Here is a 21313-nt window from a genome sequence, read left to right on the forward strand (position 1 = left end):
GGCAAAATGCAATTTCTGAGAGCAGACGGAGATAAAATACATGAACTATTGACCTTTTCCTAACTCCGGGACACTTATTAGGCTGGCACTGAGCAGAGGCAACAAAACTTTCAATCTAGTTTGTAAATGATTTAATAAAAATAAAACCACGGAATATCTATTAAAAAAAAAAAAAAAAAGTAATTTTTAGGAGTAGGAGGATAAATACAATTGTTTCTCATCAGTTTATTTTCACCTCGGGTTCACTTTAAGGAATACCCAGACAGCTCATGGTGGCCCTAAACCACCTGGGCATTTTAACCACTTGCCGACCGCCCATTACCTATGGGCGGCGGCAAAGTGGCACGCCTAAGACCACGTAACGTCGATCGGCGTAGGGTCCCAGGACTCCAACTGGCCTGGGATCGCGCGCTGTGATGCACGCGCATCCGCCGGCAATAGGCTCCGCCCACCCGCGGCGTCAACCCGCCAGCCGTTTGGAAGCGCCGGGGGTTGTTAACCCCTCGATCGCCGCAATGGAAGCGTATAATACGCTTTGTAATGTATACAAAGCGTATTATACAGGCTGCCTCCTGCCCTGGTGGTCCCTGTGATCGAGGAATCACCAGGGCAGGCTGCAGCCCTCCCTGTCTGCACCCAAGCACACTGATCTGCCCCCTGATCGCCCACAGCACCCCTCAGACACCCCCCCTGCCCAGACCCTTGTTTGCACCTAATCACCCATCAATCACTCCGTCACTAACGCTAATTTTTAGATTAGGTCCTAAACTGCCCCCTGGGAGCTCCTGATCACCCCCCCCCCACACCCTCAGATCCTCCCCAGACCCCCCCCCCCCCCCCCCCGTGTACTGTATACATCTATTCTCCCCTGTAATCACCAACTGATCACCTGTCAATCACCCCCTGTCACTGCCACCCATCAGCTCAGACCCTAACCTGCCCCTTGTGTGTACCTGATCACCTGCCCACACCCTCAGATTGCCCGCAGACCCACCCTCAGATCACCTCCGAAAGTGCATTGTTTACATCTGCTCTCCCCTCTAATCACCCAGTGATCACCCATCAAACGCCCAGTCACCACCTGTCACCGCTACCCATCAGATCAGTCCCTAATCTGCCCCTTGCGGGCAACCAATCACCCGCCAAACCCTCAAATAGCCCCCCAGAACCCCTCTGATCAACTCACCAGTGCATTGCTTGCATATATTCTCCTCTGTAATCACCTACTGATCATCTATCAATAACCCAGTCACCCCCTGTCACTGCTACCCATCAGATCAGACCCTAATATGCCCCTTGCGGGCACCCAATCACCCGCCCACACCCTCAGATAGCACCACAGACCCCCTCTGATCAACTCCCCAGTGCATTATTTACATCTGTTCTCCCCTCTAATCACCCACTGATCACCCATCAATCACCCCTTGTCACCACCTGTCACTGCTACCTATCAGATCAGACCCTCATCTGCCCCTTGTGGGCACCCAATGACTGGCCCACACCCTCAGATCGCCCTCAGATACCCCCGATCACCTCCCCAGTGCATTGCTTGCATCTATTCCCCCCTCTAGTCACACCCTGAGACACCCATCAATCACCTTCCGTCACCCCCTAGCACACCTACCCATCAAATCAGGCCCTAATTCGCCCCGTGTGGGCTCCTGATCACTCGGCCAAACCCTCAGATCCCCCTCAGACCCCCTTCCGATCACCTCCCCAGTGCATTGATTGCATCTATTCTCCTATCTAATCACCCACTGAGACACCTATCAATCACCTCCTGTCACCACCTGTCACCCCCTAGCACTCCTATCCATCCGACCAGGCCCTAATCTGTCCCCCAGCGGGCTTCTGATCACCCAGCCAAACCCTTACCCGCCCCACCGCAGCGAAAGAATTTTTTTTTCTGATCACTGCTGGTACGACTTAATTGTGGCTGAGACCAACCGTTATGCCACACAATACGCAACCGCCAATCCAAGAAGCTACTATGCCCAGCCCTTTCGGTGGAAGCCACTCCATTTCCGAACGTAACATTTTTTGGGGCCTTCTCCTTAACATGGGTCTAGTCAAAAAGAATGTATTGCAGTCTTATTGGTCTACGCACCCAATACATCACATGCCCATGTTCTCTGCTGCCATGTCCAGGTCACGATTTGAGAACATCCTTCGCTTCCTGCACTTCAGTGCCAATACAACCTGTCATCTAAGAGGCCACCCTGCTTATGACTGGTTCCACAAAATTCGGCCCCCTCATAGACCACCTGTCATCAAAATTTGCAGATGCTTATACCCCTGAACAGTCATTTTGAGGCTTTTGGTTTCTAGACTAGTCCTCACGGTTTTGGGCCCCTAAAATGCCAGGGCAGTATAGGAACCCCACAAGTGACCCCATTTTAGAAAGAAGACTCCCCAAGGTATTCCGTTAGGTGTATGATGAGTTCATAGAAGATTTTATTTTTTGTCAAAAGATGGCAGAAATTGATTTTCATAGTTTTTTTTTTTTTTTTCACAAAGTGTCATTTTCCACTAACTTGTGACAAAAAATAAAATCTTCTATGAACTCACCATACGCTTAACGGAATACCTTGGGGTTTCTTCTTTCTAAAATGGGGTCACTTGTAGGGTTCCTATACTGCCCTGGCATTTTAGGGGCCCTAAACTGTGAGGATTAGTCTAGAAACCAAATGCCTCAAAATGACCTGTGAATGGGACGTTGGGCCCCTTAGCGCACCTAGGCTGCAAAAGAGTGTCACACATGTGGTATCGCCGTACTCAGGAGAAGTAGTATAATGTGTTTTGGGGTGTATTTTTACACATACCCATGCTGGGTGGGAGAAATATCTGTAAATGACAATTTTTTTTATTTTTTTACACACAATTGTCCATTTACAGAGATATTTCTCCTACCCAACAAGGGTATGTGTAAAAATACACCCCAAAACACATTATACTGCTTCTCCTGAGTACAGAGATACCACGTGTGACACTTTTTTGCAGCCTAGGTGCGCTAAGGGGCCCAAAGTCCAATGAGCACCTTTAGGCTTTACAGGGGTGCTTACAATTTAGCACCCCCCAAAATGCCAGGACAGTAAACACACCCCACAAATGACCCCATTTTGGAAAGTAGACATCCCAAAGTATTCAGAGAGGGGCATGGTGAGTCCGTGGCAGATTTCTTTTTTTGTTTGTCACAAGTTAGCAGAAATTGAAACTTTTTTTTTTTATTTTTTTTGTCACAGTGTCATTTTCCGCTAACTTGTGACAAAAAAATAAAATCTTCTATGAACTCACCGTGCCTCTTAGTGAATACTTTGGGATGTCTTCTTTCCAAAATGGGGTCATTTGGGGGTATTTATACTATCCTGGAATTTTAGCACCTCATGAAACCTGACAGGTGGTCAGAAAAGTCAGAGATGCTTCAAAATGGGAAAATTCACTTTTTGCACCATAAGTTTGTAAACGCTATAACTTTTACCCAAACCAATAAATATACACTTATTGGATTTTTTTTTTTTTTATCAAAGACATGTAGCACAATAAATTTGGACAAAAAATGTATATAGAAATTTTACCTGATTTTTTTTTTTTTTTAACTTTCTGTGCTGACATTTTTTTAAATAATTTGTTTGCCAAAATGCATGTCTTTTTTGATGAATATAATGAAAACTAAAAATCACAGCAGCAATCAAATGGCACCAAAAGAAAGCTGTATTAGGAACAAGAAAAGGATGTAAAATTCATTTAGGTGGGATGTTGTATGATTGAACAATAAACCGTTAAAGCTGCAGTGGTCTGAATGGAAAAAAAGTGTCTGGTCCTTAAGGGGTTTTATGACTGCAGTCCTTAAGTGGTTAAAGGGCTTCAAGGACAACTGAAGAGAGAAGAATATAGAGGCTGACTTAATTATTTCCTTTTAAACGATACTGGTTGCCTGGCAGCCTTGCTGAACTATTTGGCTGCAGTAATGTCTGAATCACACCAGAAACAAGCATGCAGTTAATCCAGTCAGTTCTGAGAATAATGTCAGAAACGCCCAATCTGCTGCATGCTTGTTCAGGGTTTATGGCTAAAGTATTAGAGACAGAGGATCAGCTGGAGAGCCAGGCAACTGGTATTGCTTAAAAGGAAATAAATATGGCAGCCTCCATATCCCTTTCACTTCAGTTGTCCTTTAACCTCCTTGGTGGTAACCCCGTGTGTGACACGGGGTAAGCCGCCGGAGGGTGCCGCTCAGGCCCTGCTGGGCCGATTTACATTTTTTTTTTTTTTGCTGGACGCAGCTAGCACTTTGCTAGCTGCGCCAGCACACCGATCGCCGCCGCCCCGCTCCCGATCGCCGCTATCTGTTGCGGCGCCCCCCTTCCCCCCCCCAGACCCCGTGCGCTGCCTGGCCAATCAGTGCCAGGCAGCGCCGAGGGGTGGATCGGGACTCCCAGTGACATCACGACGTCGGTGACGTCATCCCGCCCCGTCGCCATGGTGAAGGGGAAGCCCTCCAGGAAATCCCGTTCTTCGAACGGGATTTTCTGATCGGAGATCGCCGAAGGCGATCGAAGCGGGGGGGATGCCGCTGAGCAGCGGCTATCATGTAGCGAGCCCTGGGCTCGCTACATGATTAAAAAAAAAACTGCTGTGCTGCCTCCTGGCGGAATGTTTCGTACCGCCAGGAGGGTTAAAGAGACCAAAAAGACCTCTATTAAAAAAGCAATGCTTAATGTAATTTTGAATTCTTAAACCAGAACGTATTAATCAAAGTTGCTCATTTAACCACTTGACGACCGCGCAAACCAGCGACGCACATCTGCAGGCTAATTAATCAGGAAACAGCCGCTCGCGCGAGCGGCTGCTTCCTGTCAATTCACGGCAGGGGGCTCCGTGAATAGCCTGCGGGCCGCCGATCGCGGCTTGCAGGCTAAATGTAAACACAAGCGGAAATAATCCGCTATGTTTACATTTTTACAATGCTGCTAACAGTAGCAGTGTTGTACTAGATCAGCGATCCCCGGCCAATCAGCGGCCGGGGATCGCTGTCACATGACAGGCAGGAGCCTGTTAGAGGCTGCACAGGACAGATCCGTTCCTGTGCAGCCTCCGGGGCAGGGAGGAAGAGGGGGAATCCTGCGGTGGAGGGGGGCTTTGAGGTGCCCCCGCCACCCACACGCATGCAGGAGCGATCAGACCCCCCCAGCACATCATCCCCCTAGTGGGGAAAAAAGGGGGGCGATCTGGTCGCTCTGCCTGTTGTTTGATCTGTGCTGGGGGCTGTAGAGCCCACCCAGCACAGATCTTCTAAATCAGCGCTGGTCTTTAAGGGGGGGTAAAGGCTGGGTCCTGAAGTGGTTAAAGAGAACCAGAGATGAATCTCCCTCTTGTATTTTACCTTATAAATCAGTGGGAACATGACAGTAAACGCCTAATCTGCTCTTTGTTTCATTTTTTTCTGTTTAATCTGACTGTTATCACCTCTGATAAGAATCCCCTACTGAGCACTCAGTCTAGCTTTGCTACGGAAAGATTATAGCTGAGTCTGTCTTCTCTGGTGTCTTTTCAAGCCCAAGCCTGCCCCCTTGTGGCTCTGCTATAATGACTCAGCTATAATTATTCCCTGCAAAGCCAGACTGAATGCTTAGTCCGGGATTCTTAACAGCTAAAAATAGACACTTTTAGCATTGCGGATGAAACAGAGAGCATGGTAAGTGTTTTCTCTAATGTTCTTACTGATATATATGGTAAAATACACAAGGATGCTTTGTCTCTGGTTCACTTTAAAGTTGAATTAGAATAATTTATTTTGCCATGTACAATAGTGGTTGTACCCGGAATTAGTTGTGACACTGCAGGGTCGTGGTGGTACAGTACAAGCAATATGCTGCATTAAGCAGGCAATAAACAGAAAATTATACATGCTTAGGCATAGAAGAGAGATCCGTACAAAGATGGCCAAGGAGCAGACCAGGGGCCAATCCACTGCCGTTATGGCACGCAAGCGCTTTGCAGTGATAACTGAATCAGATGCCCTGCAGTCTGTCCTGGGGGGGGGGGGGGGGGGCAGAGAGAGAGAGACAGAGAAAAGGTGAGTCCTATTTGTGCAGCGGCAGTCCTGGCCAGAGTCCTGACCAGGTCATTAACACCGGCAGGGTCCCAGGAGCTTCAGGCTGCGATCCATGTGGCGGCCTGCAATGTTGCTGCTGGTGGTTAACGTGGTCCCACCTCGAGTGTTGTGGTGCAACACTGACGAGCGAAGAGCTGCAGTTGAACTCTGCTTGTGGTGGTGGCAACGGCCAACTGAGGCAGGGTGCTAGGGCAGCTGCGACCTGAAAGACTACGGCTAGTGGCTACAGTAATCCTGTCCCTGATGGGAGAGCTGCACTGACTGGTGCAAACAAAGAGCTGTTGGATGGTCTGAGTGAACACGGCTGGGTCCCAGGCGGCCTGGCAGAGGCAGATGATGGCTACCGGCAGAAGGCTCCTAGAATGTGTGCTAGCAGAGCGAGGTGGCCTGGTCTTTGGAGGCTGCTGTGTGTGCAGGCAGCTGTGGCAGCATCGGTGTCTGGCATTCCGCAGCGGGGAAGCTGCCCCTCTAGCTTTTTCAATAGGCGTCCTGGTTTCCTTGGCAGTGTAGCCATGTAGCAGCCAAGTGGTTCAGCTGCGTGTATGCAGGAGCCGGGCAGACACTGTTCTTGTTCTGTGCTGCCCCCCCCCCCCAGAATCGACGACCCAGCCAAGTGGTGTCCCATCCCCTCGGGCCACAGCAGCGGCGGTATGATCTTAGGTCTGGTCACACATCAGATGGCTGCCTAAGCGGCCCAGCTATTTAGGCACCCGAAACTGCGCACCATGATCCGGAGCCCTGCGTACCCAGGCTCAGGGATACCTTTCCCGGGGGCCCAGCGCAGGTGAGCCGAAGGAGGGGGGGGGGGGAGAGAAGTGCTGGAGCCCTGTGTGCTATGGTGACTTTAATTAAATAATACATTACATTTAGCATTACTTTTAATTTTACAATAGAGGACTTTTTTTGGCCTCAGCCCTTTATACCTTTCAGGTGGTTCTGGGTCACTATGAGCTGTCTTGGTATTCATTAGTACTGGTCCAAGCCCTATCCCATAGAGCCATATACCCTGCACAGCTGAGGACCAAAGCAAGCTGTTTGTATGTTGTATTGGTTTGGCTCTAATGTATTAGCTACAGGCCCACTATACACCAGCGGATCTGGATGTGCAGCCTCGCTTTCAGGGGCACAGAGATCATTTGCATATTTGGGAGTGATGCAAGGTGTTTACAGCTAAATTACCTTCTGATTTAAGGAGGAAAAATTACATTTAGCAAGGTCTGCTACAATATTTAACAGCTTTATATTATAGGGATTTTAAAACTCTGTTTATGCAAATCATCAATTTATTTTATTCATGACTTTAGATGGGCTTTGTGACTGACAAATGCATCTCTTTGCTGCCCCCAGGTGGTGGATAAAAAGATTCTTCAGAAGATGAATTTTTCAAGTCAGCTGGTGCATCTGATGCCTCTCCACCTTCACCTGCAGCGGCTGCTGATGCCACATGACCCACCAGGGAAGTACCCTGCACTCCTGGAAGCCCCGCCCCCTCCTTTCTTCCAGAGGACAGTTGAGCTGTTGGGACTAAAAACGGACTCACCTTCATCTAAGATGTTTATCTTGTGATGTTCAAGGATCTCAGTGATGTCATAAATGTGCGCTGGGAAGAGCTGTACAAAACTACAGCGGAAATTCTACTGTAGATCATATTCTACGTCTTACTTTTTATATTTTTTTTTTTTTTTTAATATACTCCACCCTATACTGTATAAATCAGTAACTGAAGAATATGGAGTTTGTTGTATTTTACTAAGGTTGCACTAAAAAAAATTCACCTGGGTCAGATCAGGCTATTGCATTGGTTGCTGTATCAGTGAATGAGGAGCTGTGCGATCGTATTCACATGCATCACTGAGTCTGTCACTATCTCTGCTCATACAAGTGAAACAGAAATGACTATGAGACACAAGGATATGTTCCCTGCTCTGTGCCATGCCTGTCTCCCCTCCGTGCTGCTTTCAGACCGCCTGCTCTGCGCTGCAACCCCCCAAGATTGCAGTCATGCAGCTTGTCAGCATTCTCGAGGGGAGGGGCGTCCTTTGCAGGAGAGGCACTCTGGATCAGGAACACCCTCCTCTCTCTGGCCCTTCCCTGCTATGCCCCCACTCGTTCTTCACTTGTCTGAGCTCTGTGCTTCTCGGACAAGAGCACAAAGCTCTGCATGCAGTGTTGTGACCCCTGAAAGTGAAAGTAAGCCCATTACAGGCTTCAGAGGGGTCGGGGAGCACCAGTGCGGGCGCTACCTAATCTGTCATGTCCTCCAGATCAGGTAGTATGTTTTTATTACACTGGTTTGGTTTCACTAATGAGACCAATACTGTACAGTAGTAGTCTGTGCTGCCTTCTGGGTGGGGGTGTGGCTTAAGGCGCCCAGATACCATTTTTTTTTTAACCATTTCTGTGTAATATGAGAGACTACGTAAAATCACTTGTGTTTTTGCTCACTTCTATCACATTGATTTGGTAAGAATTCATCATTAGTAGGCACCATTAGGGCGCACACACGTTAGATGTTACCACTGTGATGTATCATGAGGGCCATCAGATTTTGAATACTATGATGCTACATGGGAGTGCTATAATTGGCTTATTATTGGCCAGTCAAAATTGACTTTGTGTACGCACCCTAAGCTGCTGCTTACTAACCCTCTTATTCAAGATGTGGGAGGAGTATAAGCAAACTGCTGCTCAACTGCACTCAAATGGGGAGTTCACTGGCCTGGGATGAACCACTTACATGACTAGAGGGGGAGGTAGTTGACTAATGAAAAGTTACACAAGGCAGGGGATTTAAATTGTATGTACAAGTATATATTTTTTATTTGTATAATGCAAATATATGTGGAATTGGTTTGATCTATTATGGCATTTTTTCAGGATGCAATATTGTACAGAAGCTTATTTAAAGTGGAACTCCACCCAAAGCTTTATTTTAGATTTGGGAATGGTCACGAATGGATATCAGTGCCATCACTAGGGGATGTCTTGCTGGGGGGGGGGGTCTGATCGCCGCCGATCTGTTGTGCCTTGCGGGGGGGCCTCCTCAAAGCCCCCCTCTGCAGTGCTATTCCGCCCTCCCTTCCCATGAGCGGTACAGGACAGCGATCCGTCCTGTACCGCCACTGATAGGCTTCAGCCTATCAGATGCCGGCGATCCCCGGCCATTCAGAGGCCGGGAATCGCGGATCACCTTTTACGGCGCTGCTGCGACAGCAGTGCCATACGCTGTAAACACCGGGGATTTCTTCCCCGCGTGTTTACATTTAGCCTGCGAGCCGCGATCGGAGGCTCGCAGGCTGTTCACGGTGACACCCTCCGTGAACTGAAATGGAGCGGCCACTCGAACAAACTGCCGTTTCCATGGAAATCCACTTACGACCAGCCGCCGCCTATCTGCATTAGTCGGTCATTAAGTGGTTAATTTATGTCTGCGCCTAGTCTGACCAGATTTTCCTCATTCCCATCCCACTGACTGCTGTTATTTAGAACATGAAACGAATGAATGTCTCCATTTGTAACATGGGCAATAAAAACCTTTATAGGAGTTATAACTTGAAAAGATCCGAGCTGTCTAAAAAAAAAAAAAAAAAAATCTACTTACCTGGAAGCCATCATGTGCCCTCGCCGCAGCTCCACATGCAGCCGATGGCCCAGGGACCTGGCGAGGTCGGCATCTGTACTGAAGGGTACCCCGGGCCACCGGCTGGATGCAGAGCTGCGGTGGGGGCACATGACGGCTGCCAGGAGCTGGAGGAAGCTCCAGGTAAGTAGATTTTTTTTTTTTTACAGCTTGCATCTTTCCTTTAATAAATATTAAGGTAGGTAGGTAGATGGATACGGTAGATAGGTAGATACGGTAGATAGAATTACTCTGTTTTATATTACCATTGGAATTTTTATTTGTTCCTGTCAACAGTGGGGTCACCAATATTACATTCACTAAAACATAGACTAGCAATGGGAAATATGAAGTGGCTTTGGAAAACACAAATAGTAATTGTTGAAGTTTATTCACAGCAAGCTGGGACTTCCAGCACCATTTTCACATTTCAGCAGGGAGGTAATGGCATGTAAGACAAGAAGGACCTTTATAAAATCGATAGCTTGTTTTTTTTTAACAGTCATGAACTTTCCCCAAGGCTTTTGCTATGTCATGCCTGAACTCCCACTAGCAGCACTTTTCTGAGCACTTGTGATTTGACAAGCCCTTGCTAATGTAATGTAATGTGTGTGTGATCTAACTTGACGGATGTGACTTTTTTTTTTTCTTTTTTATTCACCTATATTCAGTGGTCCTCAAACTAAGGCCCGCGGGCTGATTGCGGCCCCCCTGAGGCTTTTTTTTTTTTTACTGGCCTCAACACACAAAATGTATTTCATACAGTATATATGTTGCCTTCTGCATCTTTAACCACTTCCCGACCGCCGTATGTACAATTGGCGGCCGGGAAGTGCACCCCGCAAGGACCGCCGTATTGACAATTGGCGGCGGTCCTTGTAGGGGCATGGGCGGAGCGATCGCGTCATCAGTGACGCGATCCTCCGCCTCCGCCTGGCGCCGCTCACCCGCCGCAACATCCCGCCGGCCATACGGAAGCGCCGGCGGGATGTTAACCCCGCGATCGCCGCATACAAAGTGTATAATACACTTTGTAATGTTTACAAAGTGTATTATACAGGCTGCCTCCTGCCCTGGTGGTCCCAGTGTCCGAGGGACCACCAGGGCAGGCTGCAGCCACCCTAGTCTGCACCAAGCACACTGATTTTTCCCCCCCCCCTGCCCCAGATCGCCCACAGCACCCATCAGACCCCCCCCTGCCCACCCCCCAGACCCCTGTTTGCACCCAATCACCCCCCTAATCACCCATCAATCACTCCCTGTCACTATCTGTCAACGCTATTTTTTTTTTTATCCCCCACCCTGCTCCCTGCCCCCTCCTGATCACCCCCCACCCCTCAGATTCTCCCCAGACCCCCCCCCCAGACCACCCCCCCTGTTTACTGTATGCATCTATCCCCCTGATCACCTGTCAATCACCTGTCAATCACCCGTCAATCACCCGTCAATCACCCGTCAATCACCCCCTGTCACTGCCACCCATCAGCCAGCCCCTAACCTGCCCCTTGCGGGCAATCTGATCACCCCCCCACACCAATAGATCGCCCGCAGATCCGACATCAGATCACCTCCCAAATCCATTGTTTACATCTATTCTCTCCTCTAAACACACACTAATTACCCATCAATCACCCATCAATCACCCCCTATCACCACCTGTCACTTTTACCTATCAGATCAGACCCTAATCTGCCCCTTGCAGGCACCCAATCACCCGCCCACACGCTCAGATTGCCCTCTGACCCCCCCTTATCAATTCACCAGTGCATTAATTACATCTGTTCTTCCCTGTAATAACCCACTGATCACCTGTCAATCACCTGCCAATCACCTATCACCCATCAATCACCCCCTGTCACTGCCACCCATCAATCAGCCCCTAACCTGCCCCTTGCGGGCAATCTGATCACCCACCCACACCATTAGATCGCCCGCAAACCCGCCGTCAGATTACCTCCCAAATGTATTGTTTACATCTGTTATCTTCTCTAAACACCCACTAATTACCCATCAATCACCCATCAATCACCCCCTATCACCACCTGTCACTGTTACCTATCAGATCAGACCCTAATCTGCCCCTTGCGGGCACCCAATCACCCGCCCACACGCTCAGATTGCCCTCAGACCCCCCCCTTATCAATTCGCCAGTGCATTAATTACATCTGTCCTTCCCTGTAATAACCCACTGACCACCTGTCAATCACCTGCCACCCATCAATCACCCCGTCACTGCCACCCAACAATCAGCCCCTAACCTGCCCCTTGCGGGCAATCTGATCACCCACCCACACCAATAGATCGCCTGCAGATCCGACATCAGATCACCACCCAAGCGCAGCGTTTACATCTATTCTCTCCTCTAAACACCCACTAATTACCCATCAATCACCCCCTATCACCACCTGTCACTGTTACCCATCAGATCAGACCCTAATCTGCCCCTTGCGGGCACCCAATCGCCCGCCTACACGCTCAGATTGCCCTCAGACCCCCCCTTATCAATTCGCCAGTGCAATATTTACATCTGTTCTCCCCTGTAATAACCCACTGATTACCTGTCAATCACCTATCAATCACCCATCAATCACCCCCTGTCACTGCCACCCATCAATCACCCCCTGTCACTTCCACCCATCAATCACCCGCTGTCACTGCCACCCATCAATCAGCCCCTAACCTGCCCCTTGCGGGCAAACTGATCACCCACCCACACCAATAGATCGCCCGCAGATCCGACATCAGATCACCACCCAAGCGCAGTGTTTCCATCTATTCTCTACCCTAAACACCCACTAATTACCCATCAATCACCCCCTGTCACTGCTACCTATCAGATTAGACCCCTATCTGCCCCTAGGGCACTCAATCACCCGCCCACACCCTCAGAATGCCCTCAGACCCCAGCCCTGATCACCTCGCCAGTGCATTGCTTGCATCTATTCCCCCCTCTAATCACACCTTGAGACACCCATCAATCACCTCCTGTCACCCCCTAGCACACCTACCCATCAGATCAGGCCCCAATTTGCCCCGTGTGGGCTCCTGATCACTCGCCAAATCCCTCAGATCCCCCTCAGACCCCCTTCCGATCACCTCCCCAGTGCATTGATTGCATCTATTTTCCCCTCTAACCACCCCCTGAGACACCCATCAATCACCTCCTGTCACCCCCCTAGCACTCCTATCCATCAGATCAGGCCCAATACAACCTGTCATCTAAAAGGCCACCCTGCTTATGACCGGTTCCACAAAATTCGCCCCCTCATAGACCACCTGTCATCAAAATTTGCAGATGCTTATACCCCTGAACAGTCATTTTGAGACATTTGGTTTCCAGACTACTCACGGTTTTGGGCCTGTAAAATGCCAGGGCGGTATAGGAACCCCACAAGTGACCCTATTTTAGAAAAAAAGACACCCCAAGGTATTCTGTTAGGTGTATGACGAGTTCATAGAAGATTTTATTTTTTGTCAAAAGTTAGCGGAAATTAATTTTTATTGTTTTTTTTTTCACAAAGTGTCATTTTTCACTAACTTGTGACAAAAAATAAAATCTTCTATGAACTCGCCATACACCTAACGGAATACCTTGGGGTGTCTTCTTTCTAAAATGGGGTCACTTGTGGGGTTCCTATACTGCCCTGGCATTTTAGGGGCCCTAAACCGCGAGGAGTAGTCTAGAAAACAAATGCTTCAAAATGACCTGTGAATAGGACGTTGGGCCCCTTAGCGCACCTAGGCTGCAAAAAATTGTCACACATGTGGTACCGCTGTACTCAGGAAAAGTAGTATAATGTGTTTTGGGGTGTATTTTTACACATACCCATGCTGGATGGGAGAAATTTCTATGTAAATGGACAATTGTGTGTAAAAAAATCAAACAATTGTCATTTACAGAGATATTTCTCCCACTTAGCATGGGTATGTGTAAAAATACACCCCAAAACGCATTATACTACTTCTCCTGAGTACGGCGGTACCACATGTGTGACACTTTTTTACACCCTAAGTACGCTAAGGGGCCCAAAGTCCAATGAGTACCTTTAGGATTTCACAGGTCATTTTGCGACATTTGGTTTCAAGACTACTCCTCACGGTTTAGGGCCCCTAAAATGCCAGGGCAGTATAGGAACCCCACAAATGACCCCATTCTAGAAAGAAGACACCCAAAGGTATTCCGTACGGAGTATGGTGAGTTCATAGAAGATTTTATTTTTTGTCACAAGTTAGCGGAAAATGACACTTTGTGAAAAAAAACTATTAAAATCAATTTCCGCTAACTTGTGACAAAAAAATAAAAACTTCTATGAACTCACCATACTCCTAACGGAATACCTTGGGGTGTCTTCTTTCTAAAATGGGGTCATTAGTGGGGTTCCTATACTGCCCTGGCATTTTAGGGGCCCTAAACCGTGAGGAGTAGTCTTGAAACAAAAATGACCTGTGAAATCCTAAAGGTACTCATTGCACTTTGGGCCCCTTAGTGCAGTTAGGGTGCAAAAAAGTGCCACACATGTGGTATCGCCGTACTCGGGAGAAGTAGTATAATGTGTTTTGGGGTGTATTTTTACACATACCCATGCTGGGTGGGAGAAATACCTCTGTAAATGACAATCTTTTGATTTTTTTACACACAATTGTCCATTTACAGAGGTATTTCTCCCACCCAGCATGGGTATGTGTAAAAATACACCCCAAAACACATTGTACTACTTCTCCTGAGTACGGCGATACCACATGTGTGGCACTTTTTTGCACCCTAACTGCGCTAAAGGGCCCAAAGTCCAATGAGTACCTTTAGAATTTCACAGGTCATTTTGAGAAATTTCGTTTCAAGACTACTCCTCACGGTTTAGGGCCCCTAAAATGCCAGGGCAGTATAGGAACCCCACAAATGACCCCATTTTAGAAAGAAGACACCCCAAGGTATTCCGTTAGGAGTATGGTGAGTTCATAGAAGATTTTATTTTTTGTCAAAAGTTAGCGGAAAATGACACTTTGTGAAAAAACACAATTAAAATCAATTTCCGCTAACTTTTGACAAAAAAATAAAATCTTCTATGAACTCACTATACTCCTAACGGAATACCTTGGGGTGTCTTCTTTCTAAAATGGGGTCATTTGTGGGGTTCCTATACTGCCCTGGCATTTTAGGGGCCCTAAACCGTGAGGAGTAGTCTTGAAACGAAATTTCTCAAAATGACCTGTGAAATTCTAAAGGTACTCATTGGACTTTGGGCCCTTTAGCGCAGTTAGGGTGCAAAAAAGTGCCACACATGTGGTATCGCCGTACTCAGGAGAAGTAGTATAATGTGTTTTGTGGTGTATTTTTACACATACCCATGCTGAGTGGGAGAAAGATCTCTGTAAATGGACAATTGTGTGTAAAAAAAATTAACAAATTGTCATTTACAGAGATATTTCTCCCACCCAGCATGGGTATGTGTAAAAATACACCCCAAAACACATTATACTACTTCTCCTGAGTACGGCAATACCACATGTGTGGCACTTTTTTGCACCCTAACTGCGCTAAGGGGTCCAAAGTCCAATGAGCACCTTCAGGCTTTACAGGGGTGCTTACAATTTAGCACCCCCCAAAATGTCAGGACAGTAAACACACCCCACAAATGACCCCATTTTGGAAAGTAGACACTTCAAGGTATTCAGAGAGGAGCATGGTGAGTCCGTGGCAGATTTCATTTTTTTTTGTCGCAAGTTAGAAGAAATGGAAACTTTTTTTTTTTTTTTTTTTTCACAAAGTGTCATTTTCCGCTTACTTGTGATAAAAAATAATATCTTCTATGAACTCACTATGCCTCTCAGTGAATACTTTGGGATGTCTTCTTTCCAAAATGGGGTCATTTGGGGGGTATTTATACTATCCTGGAATTCTAGCCCCTCATGAAACATGACAGAGGGTCAGAAAAGTCAGAGATGCTTGAAAATGGGAAAATTCACTTTTTGCACCATAGTTTGTAAACGCTATAACTTTTACCCAAACCAATAAATATACACTGAATGGGGTTTTTTTTTATCAAAAACATGTTTGTCCACATTTTTCGCGCTGCATGTATACAGAAATTTTACTTTATTTGAAAACTGTCAGCACAGAAAGTTAAAAAAATCATTTTTTTGCCAAAATTCATGTCTTTTTTGCTGAATATAATAAAAAGTAAAAATCGCAGGAGCAATCAAATAGCACTAAAAGAAAGCTTTATTAGTGACAAGAAAAGGAGCCAAAATTCATTTAGGTGGTAGGTTGTATGAGCGAGCAATAAACCGTGAAAGCTGCAGTGGTCTGAATGGAAAAAAAGTGGCCGGTCCTTAAGGGGTAGAAAGCCCTAGGTCCTCAAGTGGTTAAATATTGGTGACTGCATATAGAATAGCAGTGCAGGCACTACCCTTCCACATGAAAGCCAGAAAGCAGTCATCTGCTGGCTTCCAATCCTAGGTATGCTTCACTGTGTCTGGCGCACAAAAACTTATTTGGGAACCGCATGAATGTGTGTGCCCATCTGTAGGGGTGGATAATTTGCAGTTCATGCAATTACTGGAGCCAGGGAGTAGTTTTGGGGGGAGGGGTGAGAACATTAGGGCTCACATATGACTTGCTAGGGTCACAATATCTGCACTTGCTGTGTTGGTGGCATAATAACTGCACTTGCTGAGTTTGGGGGACATGCTACCTGAACATGCTGAGACATGAGGCTGCACTTGTTAGTAGGTGCTGTCTGCAATGCCTAGGTTCAATGTAATGTTTTTCTACATCGTTTTATGCATACTCCGGCCCCAGCAGTCTGAAGTATTTTGCCCCAGCCCTTGTTCGAAAAAGTTTGGGGAACCCTGACCTTTAGCATTACATTAGTAAGAGCTTTAAAAATCAAAAGCTTTTAGAAGAGTGCCGCTAGTGCGACCCAGGCTTAATATACAATTTCACAATTTCTAAGTTTGAAAAAAAAAATTTTTTTGTCAAAACCTGTATCAGATTAAAAAGCAGCTGCCAGGAAATACATACAGAATCTGCTGTCACCAACATTGTTTAAGTGTAATTTACTCTTATCAGATGATTTAGATTTTGATCCCCCCCCCCCCCACCCCCAACCTTAGCTTTATTCCTTGCTTGATGGGAGAGTCATTCTTGTCACCCATTCTGACTGCTCATGCTTGTTGTTGTTCAGGGACATAAAGAAACAAGGAGGAAGGTAACAGCCCACTAGTTTGCACCTTCAGGCTATTGGCACACTAGGCAGAATCTCTACCATTGCAGAAACCACAAGTTTTTGGCTGTAATGTAAGTCTATGGGCCGCATGAAAAAACCCAAACCCTGTATTTGTGCATTTTCAAAATGCACAACTTGCTGGGTATTTCTCTAAAATGCACATAATGTATTTCGATAGAGATGCAGTGGACTGTGGTTTTATGTGTGTTTTTTTTGTTAAATAAATAAAAAAAAAAACTTTTACTCTGTTCAAAAAGGAAAATATTAAAATGCTAACACACCAAAAACTCATCAGAATTGCATTCACAAATTCGTACACCAATGCACTGAAAAATGTAAAACCGCACTATGCAGAAAATGCTTCCTTTTTTTTTTTTGCACTGCCTATTGTGCTCCTAGCCTCAGACATGAGGATTACAATGAAAGTGAGCAAAAAATACCACTTCTCCCCATGCAACTTTTGGTTAGTGCTCAAACAGGTTAGCAAGACCTGTATAGTAGACAAAAGGAGGCGGTCCGCACTCAAGGTTCCCAATGGTAGCACCCACTGGTTTCCCAACAGCAAAATTAGTTTTCAACCGGAGTGAGCCTTAGTAAGGGCCCATTTTCACAAGCAGTTAAACCGTGTGCTCAGCAAGCAGTTGCCAGGCAACAGTGGGCAGTTACCAGGCAGCAGCAAGCAGTTGTAAGAAATTGAGAGGCTTTTCACTGCCTATCAACTGCTCATGTAAAAGGGCCCTAAGGCCTTCTAGCATTGAGGTATATGGGATCTGACAAGACCGGAAGAAGGAAAACTATAGCCATTGATTGCTTAAATAAACTTGTCAGAATCCTTGTTTCCATCAGCAGGTGAATTCTCCAAGCAGCTGACCTGTTTCTGCTATATTATTTTGTTTGTATGTATTTTACATTATCAAATATATTGTTTATATGTGTAAAATGGTGTTTCAGCAGGGGGCTGGTTGGGGTTAGGCCCTACTGGGGGGGGTAATGGTCCCAACCAGGGGAGTGCACTGGGGGGGGGGGATGGTCCCAACCAGGGGAGTGGTTAGTTTTAGGCACCACCAGGAGGGGGTTCTGTATTGTTGAATTGCGTTACGCTTTTTGACTTTAATATATTTTCTCTAATTGGCATCCGGGACAACACGAGATCCGGTCCCGCCCAGGATCTGGGGAAACATAACCCCAAGAAGATTAAAAGCCCCCGCCCTCCAACCTCAGTTAATCTGTGTTTCCGCGTCGGAAACACCTAAGAAGAAAGCTCCCGAGTTTTGTTATTTTTGCACTCACCATTCGGTGAGTGAGTCCTTCAGGAGGTAGCGTGGCTTTTGCGGAGCAGGAGGTGACGCGGGCTACTGTCCTCCGGTGTCGGTGTATGCGGCCTAGGTGTCTGGTGTTTCTGGCCGGCATTACGCTTGTCCCCCCGTCAGACGCCGGCTCTGCAAGAGGCATCCGCGCTCTGGCCGGCGCCCGGAAGTGACGTCAGTGGAGGGCGGCCGGAAGTGGGGCGGACCTAGGAGAGCCAGGAAGGAAAAGAGCGTGCTCCTGGCGTCTCCATTGCGCTAACCAAACCTCCCGCACTATACAGTGGTATTGCGGGGGAGAGAGAGGATGTCACAGCCGAAGGGTGAGCAGCCACAGCAGCGGGAGGCAGAGGCTGTAGGCACACCTTCCAAATCCTCTGGGCAAGCGCAGCCATCGGGTACAAGTCTGGTAAGCCCTCCAGTGGAGGATGGACTTTGTGGTTTTTCTATGCTGTGTACCGATGGTTTATGGAGTCTGTTGTCTTTTCTTCTGTTTTTTAGACAAAGATTGATCCTAAGACAGCTGGTCAAGTTAAAAATTATAAACGATGTGGCTTGTGTAATAGCAAGATAGCTTTGGAGGCCCCAAGGAATTTATGTCAGGGGTGTACCGATGCTATTGTAGCCTCACATTCATCTGATATATTGAAGGGGGTAATGGAGGCTGTTAATAAGAACATGCAGGAAACTTTGGATAAATTTAAAGAGTCTTTTATCCCACAAGCTTCTGAGCACCTCCCAGGCCCTTCTTCAGGCCTTTTATGCCAATCTTCCGCCCTATCTGATATCTTTGGAATTGGAGAGGAGGAGGGGGAAGAAGAAGAGGAGGAGGAGGGGGTTGCCGTCTCTCAGGATGAGGGTGAACAGCCCCATTCAGAGGGTTCGGATAGAGAGGAAAAAGTTAACACACCAAGATTCCTTTTTACTCCAGATGAATCTTCTGAGTTGCTCAAAGCAGTGTATACTACGGAACAAATTAAGGAACCCATACCTGAATTAACTCCTCAGGATCAGGTCTATTCGGGTTTAGGTCAATCCAAGGGGAGAGTTTTTCCTTTTCATAAAACCCTTCAGGATATTATTACTTCTCAATGGCAAAATCCTGAAAGACCTCTATTCATACCTAAGTCAGCAAAAAGGAAGTATCCCTTTGACCAATCAGAGATTGATAAGTGGACAAAATGCCCTAAATTGGATGCATCTTTGTCAAAATACTCTAAAGACTCAGATTTATCCTTTGAAGACACTGGTGTTCTAAAGGATGTAATGGACAAAAAGGTTGATGCTCTCCTTAAAAAAGCTTGGGAATCAGCAGCCTTCGGATTCGTCCCAGGTGTTTCAGCCACATGTATCGCACGTAACCTTAGAATTTGGATGGATAATTTATTCGAACAAATCTCTAAGGGGGTTCCACTCAAAGACTATTCTGCCTCTCTGCCAGTTGTACTGAGGGCAGTCGCCTTTTTAGCGGATGCAGTTACAGAACTTATTCGCATCTCTGCGCGTACTACAGCCCTTGTAAATTCAGCGCGTAGAGCAGTGTGGCTGAAAACCTGGGAGGGAGATCAAACATCAAGGAATAGGTTATGCTCAATTCCGTTTGAAGGTAATCTTTTGTTTGGCTCAGGCCTTGACGATGTTTTATCTCGCTCTGCTGAGAAAGGCAAACAGTTCCCCAACAAAAAGAGAAGTTCTAGAGGCAAAAGACCCTTTGTCCCTATTAAACAATCTCCCGAACAATCTAAGAAAAAGAACGTGCAGAGAAAATGGTCGTTTCCTAAAGGAAGAGGTAGGGGAGGGTTCACACTCGGTAGGACTGAACCCTCCAAGCCCACTAATGACTTACCGGTGGGAGGAAGGCTGAGATTTTTTCTTTCAGAATGGGAGAAGTTAAATCCCGACCCCTTTGTGTTATTAATTATAAAGCGCGGTTACCGGCTTCAATTTTCAGTTCAGCCTCCTCCCAGAAGGTTCGTGAATCCCCTTCCAAAAGACCCAGAAAGTGCCAGGGGCCTACAAGTGGAGATCCAAAAACTTTTAGCCAAAAGAGTAATTTTGCCGGTGCCCCCGGAAGAGGTATTCCAGGGGTATTATTCCCATGTATTTCTGGTGAAGAAAGCAAACGGGGAATTCCGCTTTATCCTGAACCTCAAATCCCTCAATCCATTTCTAATTTACAAGAGGTTCAGGATGGAAAGTATTTTTTCGGTAAAAGCCCTATTGCAGGGCAAGGAATATTTTGTTTCAATAGATCTCCGCGACGCCTACCTGCACATACCGATTTTTCACAACCATCAAAGATTTTTGAGGTTTGCAATCAGGATCCAGTCTCAAATTCATCATTTCCAATTTCAGGCCCTACCTTTTGGGATAGCATCCGCTCCGCGGATCTTTACAAAAGTTCTGGCCGAGGTTATGAAAGCTCTGAGGATCCAGGGAATATCGATTATTCCGTATCTGGACGACCTCTTGATTTTTGCAGAGACAATGGATTTGGTGTTGCAGCACAGGGACATTGTGATCAACACCTTGACAAGGGTAGGTTGGTTAATGAACTACGAGAAGTCGAATCTAACTCCTGCCCAGGAAATCACATTTTTGGGATACAGGATAAATTCCCTAGACAGAAAAATCTATTTACCCTCGGAAAAAATTACAAAGATTCATTCCGAAGTAAACAGATTACTTTTTCAAGAGACTTGCTCGATTCGCCAAATAATGAGGGTACTAGGTCTATTTTCCTCTTCAATTCCGGCAGTCACCTGGGCCCAATCCCATGGCAGGGATCTTCAATCCCTTCTCCTACTCCACTGGGACAAATCGCAGGGATCTTTGGATCTCGTGATCAGCATACCAGATCAGATCAAAGACAGTTTGGCCTGGTGGCTAAATCCACACAGTCTAAGCAGTGGGAGAATTTGGAGACAATGCGATCCGATAAAGGTTTTTACGGACGCAAGTGCCTGGGGCGCAACAACAGAGGGTCAGCATGCGCAGGGGGATTGGACCGATTCAATAAGAAGGAAATCGTCAAATTTCAGAGAGCTGC

The 21313-nt window shown here is 46.8% G+C and overlaps 1 protein-coding gene across 1 annotated transcript in view; it reads left to right on the plus strand.

The window, feature by feature from the left end:
* RPUSD3 (RNA pseudouridine synthase D3) overlaps positions 1-9013 on the plus strand; it is a 31020-nt gene extending 22007 nt beyond the window's left edge. Inside the window, exon 9 of the mRNA XM_068251887.1 lies at positions 7463-9013. Coding sequence (XP_068107988.1) covers positions 7463-7681 — 219 coding nt within the window. The 3' untranslated portion in view covers positions 7682-9013. The remainder of the gene's footprint in view (positions 1-7462) is intronic.
* Positions 9014-21313: the final 12300 nt, after the last annotated feature.

Source organism: Hyperolius riggenbachi, chromosome 9, assembly GCF_040937935.1.
Source record: "Hyperolius riggenbachi isolate aHypRig1 chromosome 9, aHypRig1.pri, whole genome shotgun sequence".
Taxonomy (NCBI): domain Eukaryota; kingdom Metazoa; phylum Chordata; class Amphibia; order Anura; family Hyperoliidae; genus Hyperolius; species Hyperolius riggenbachi.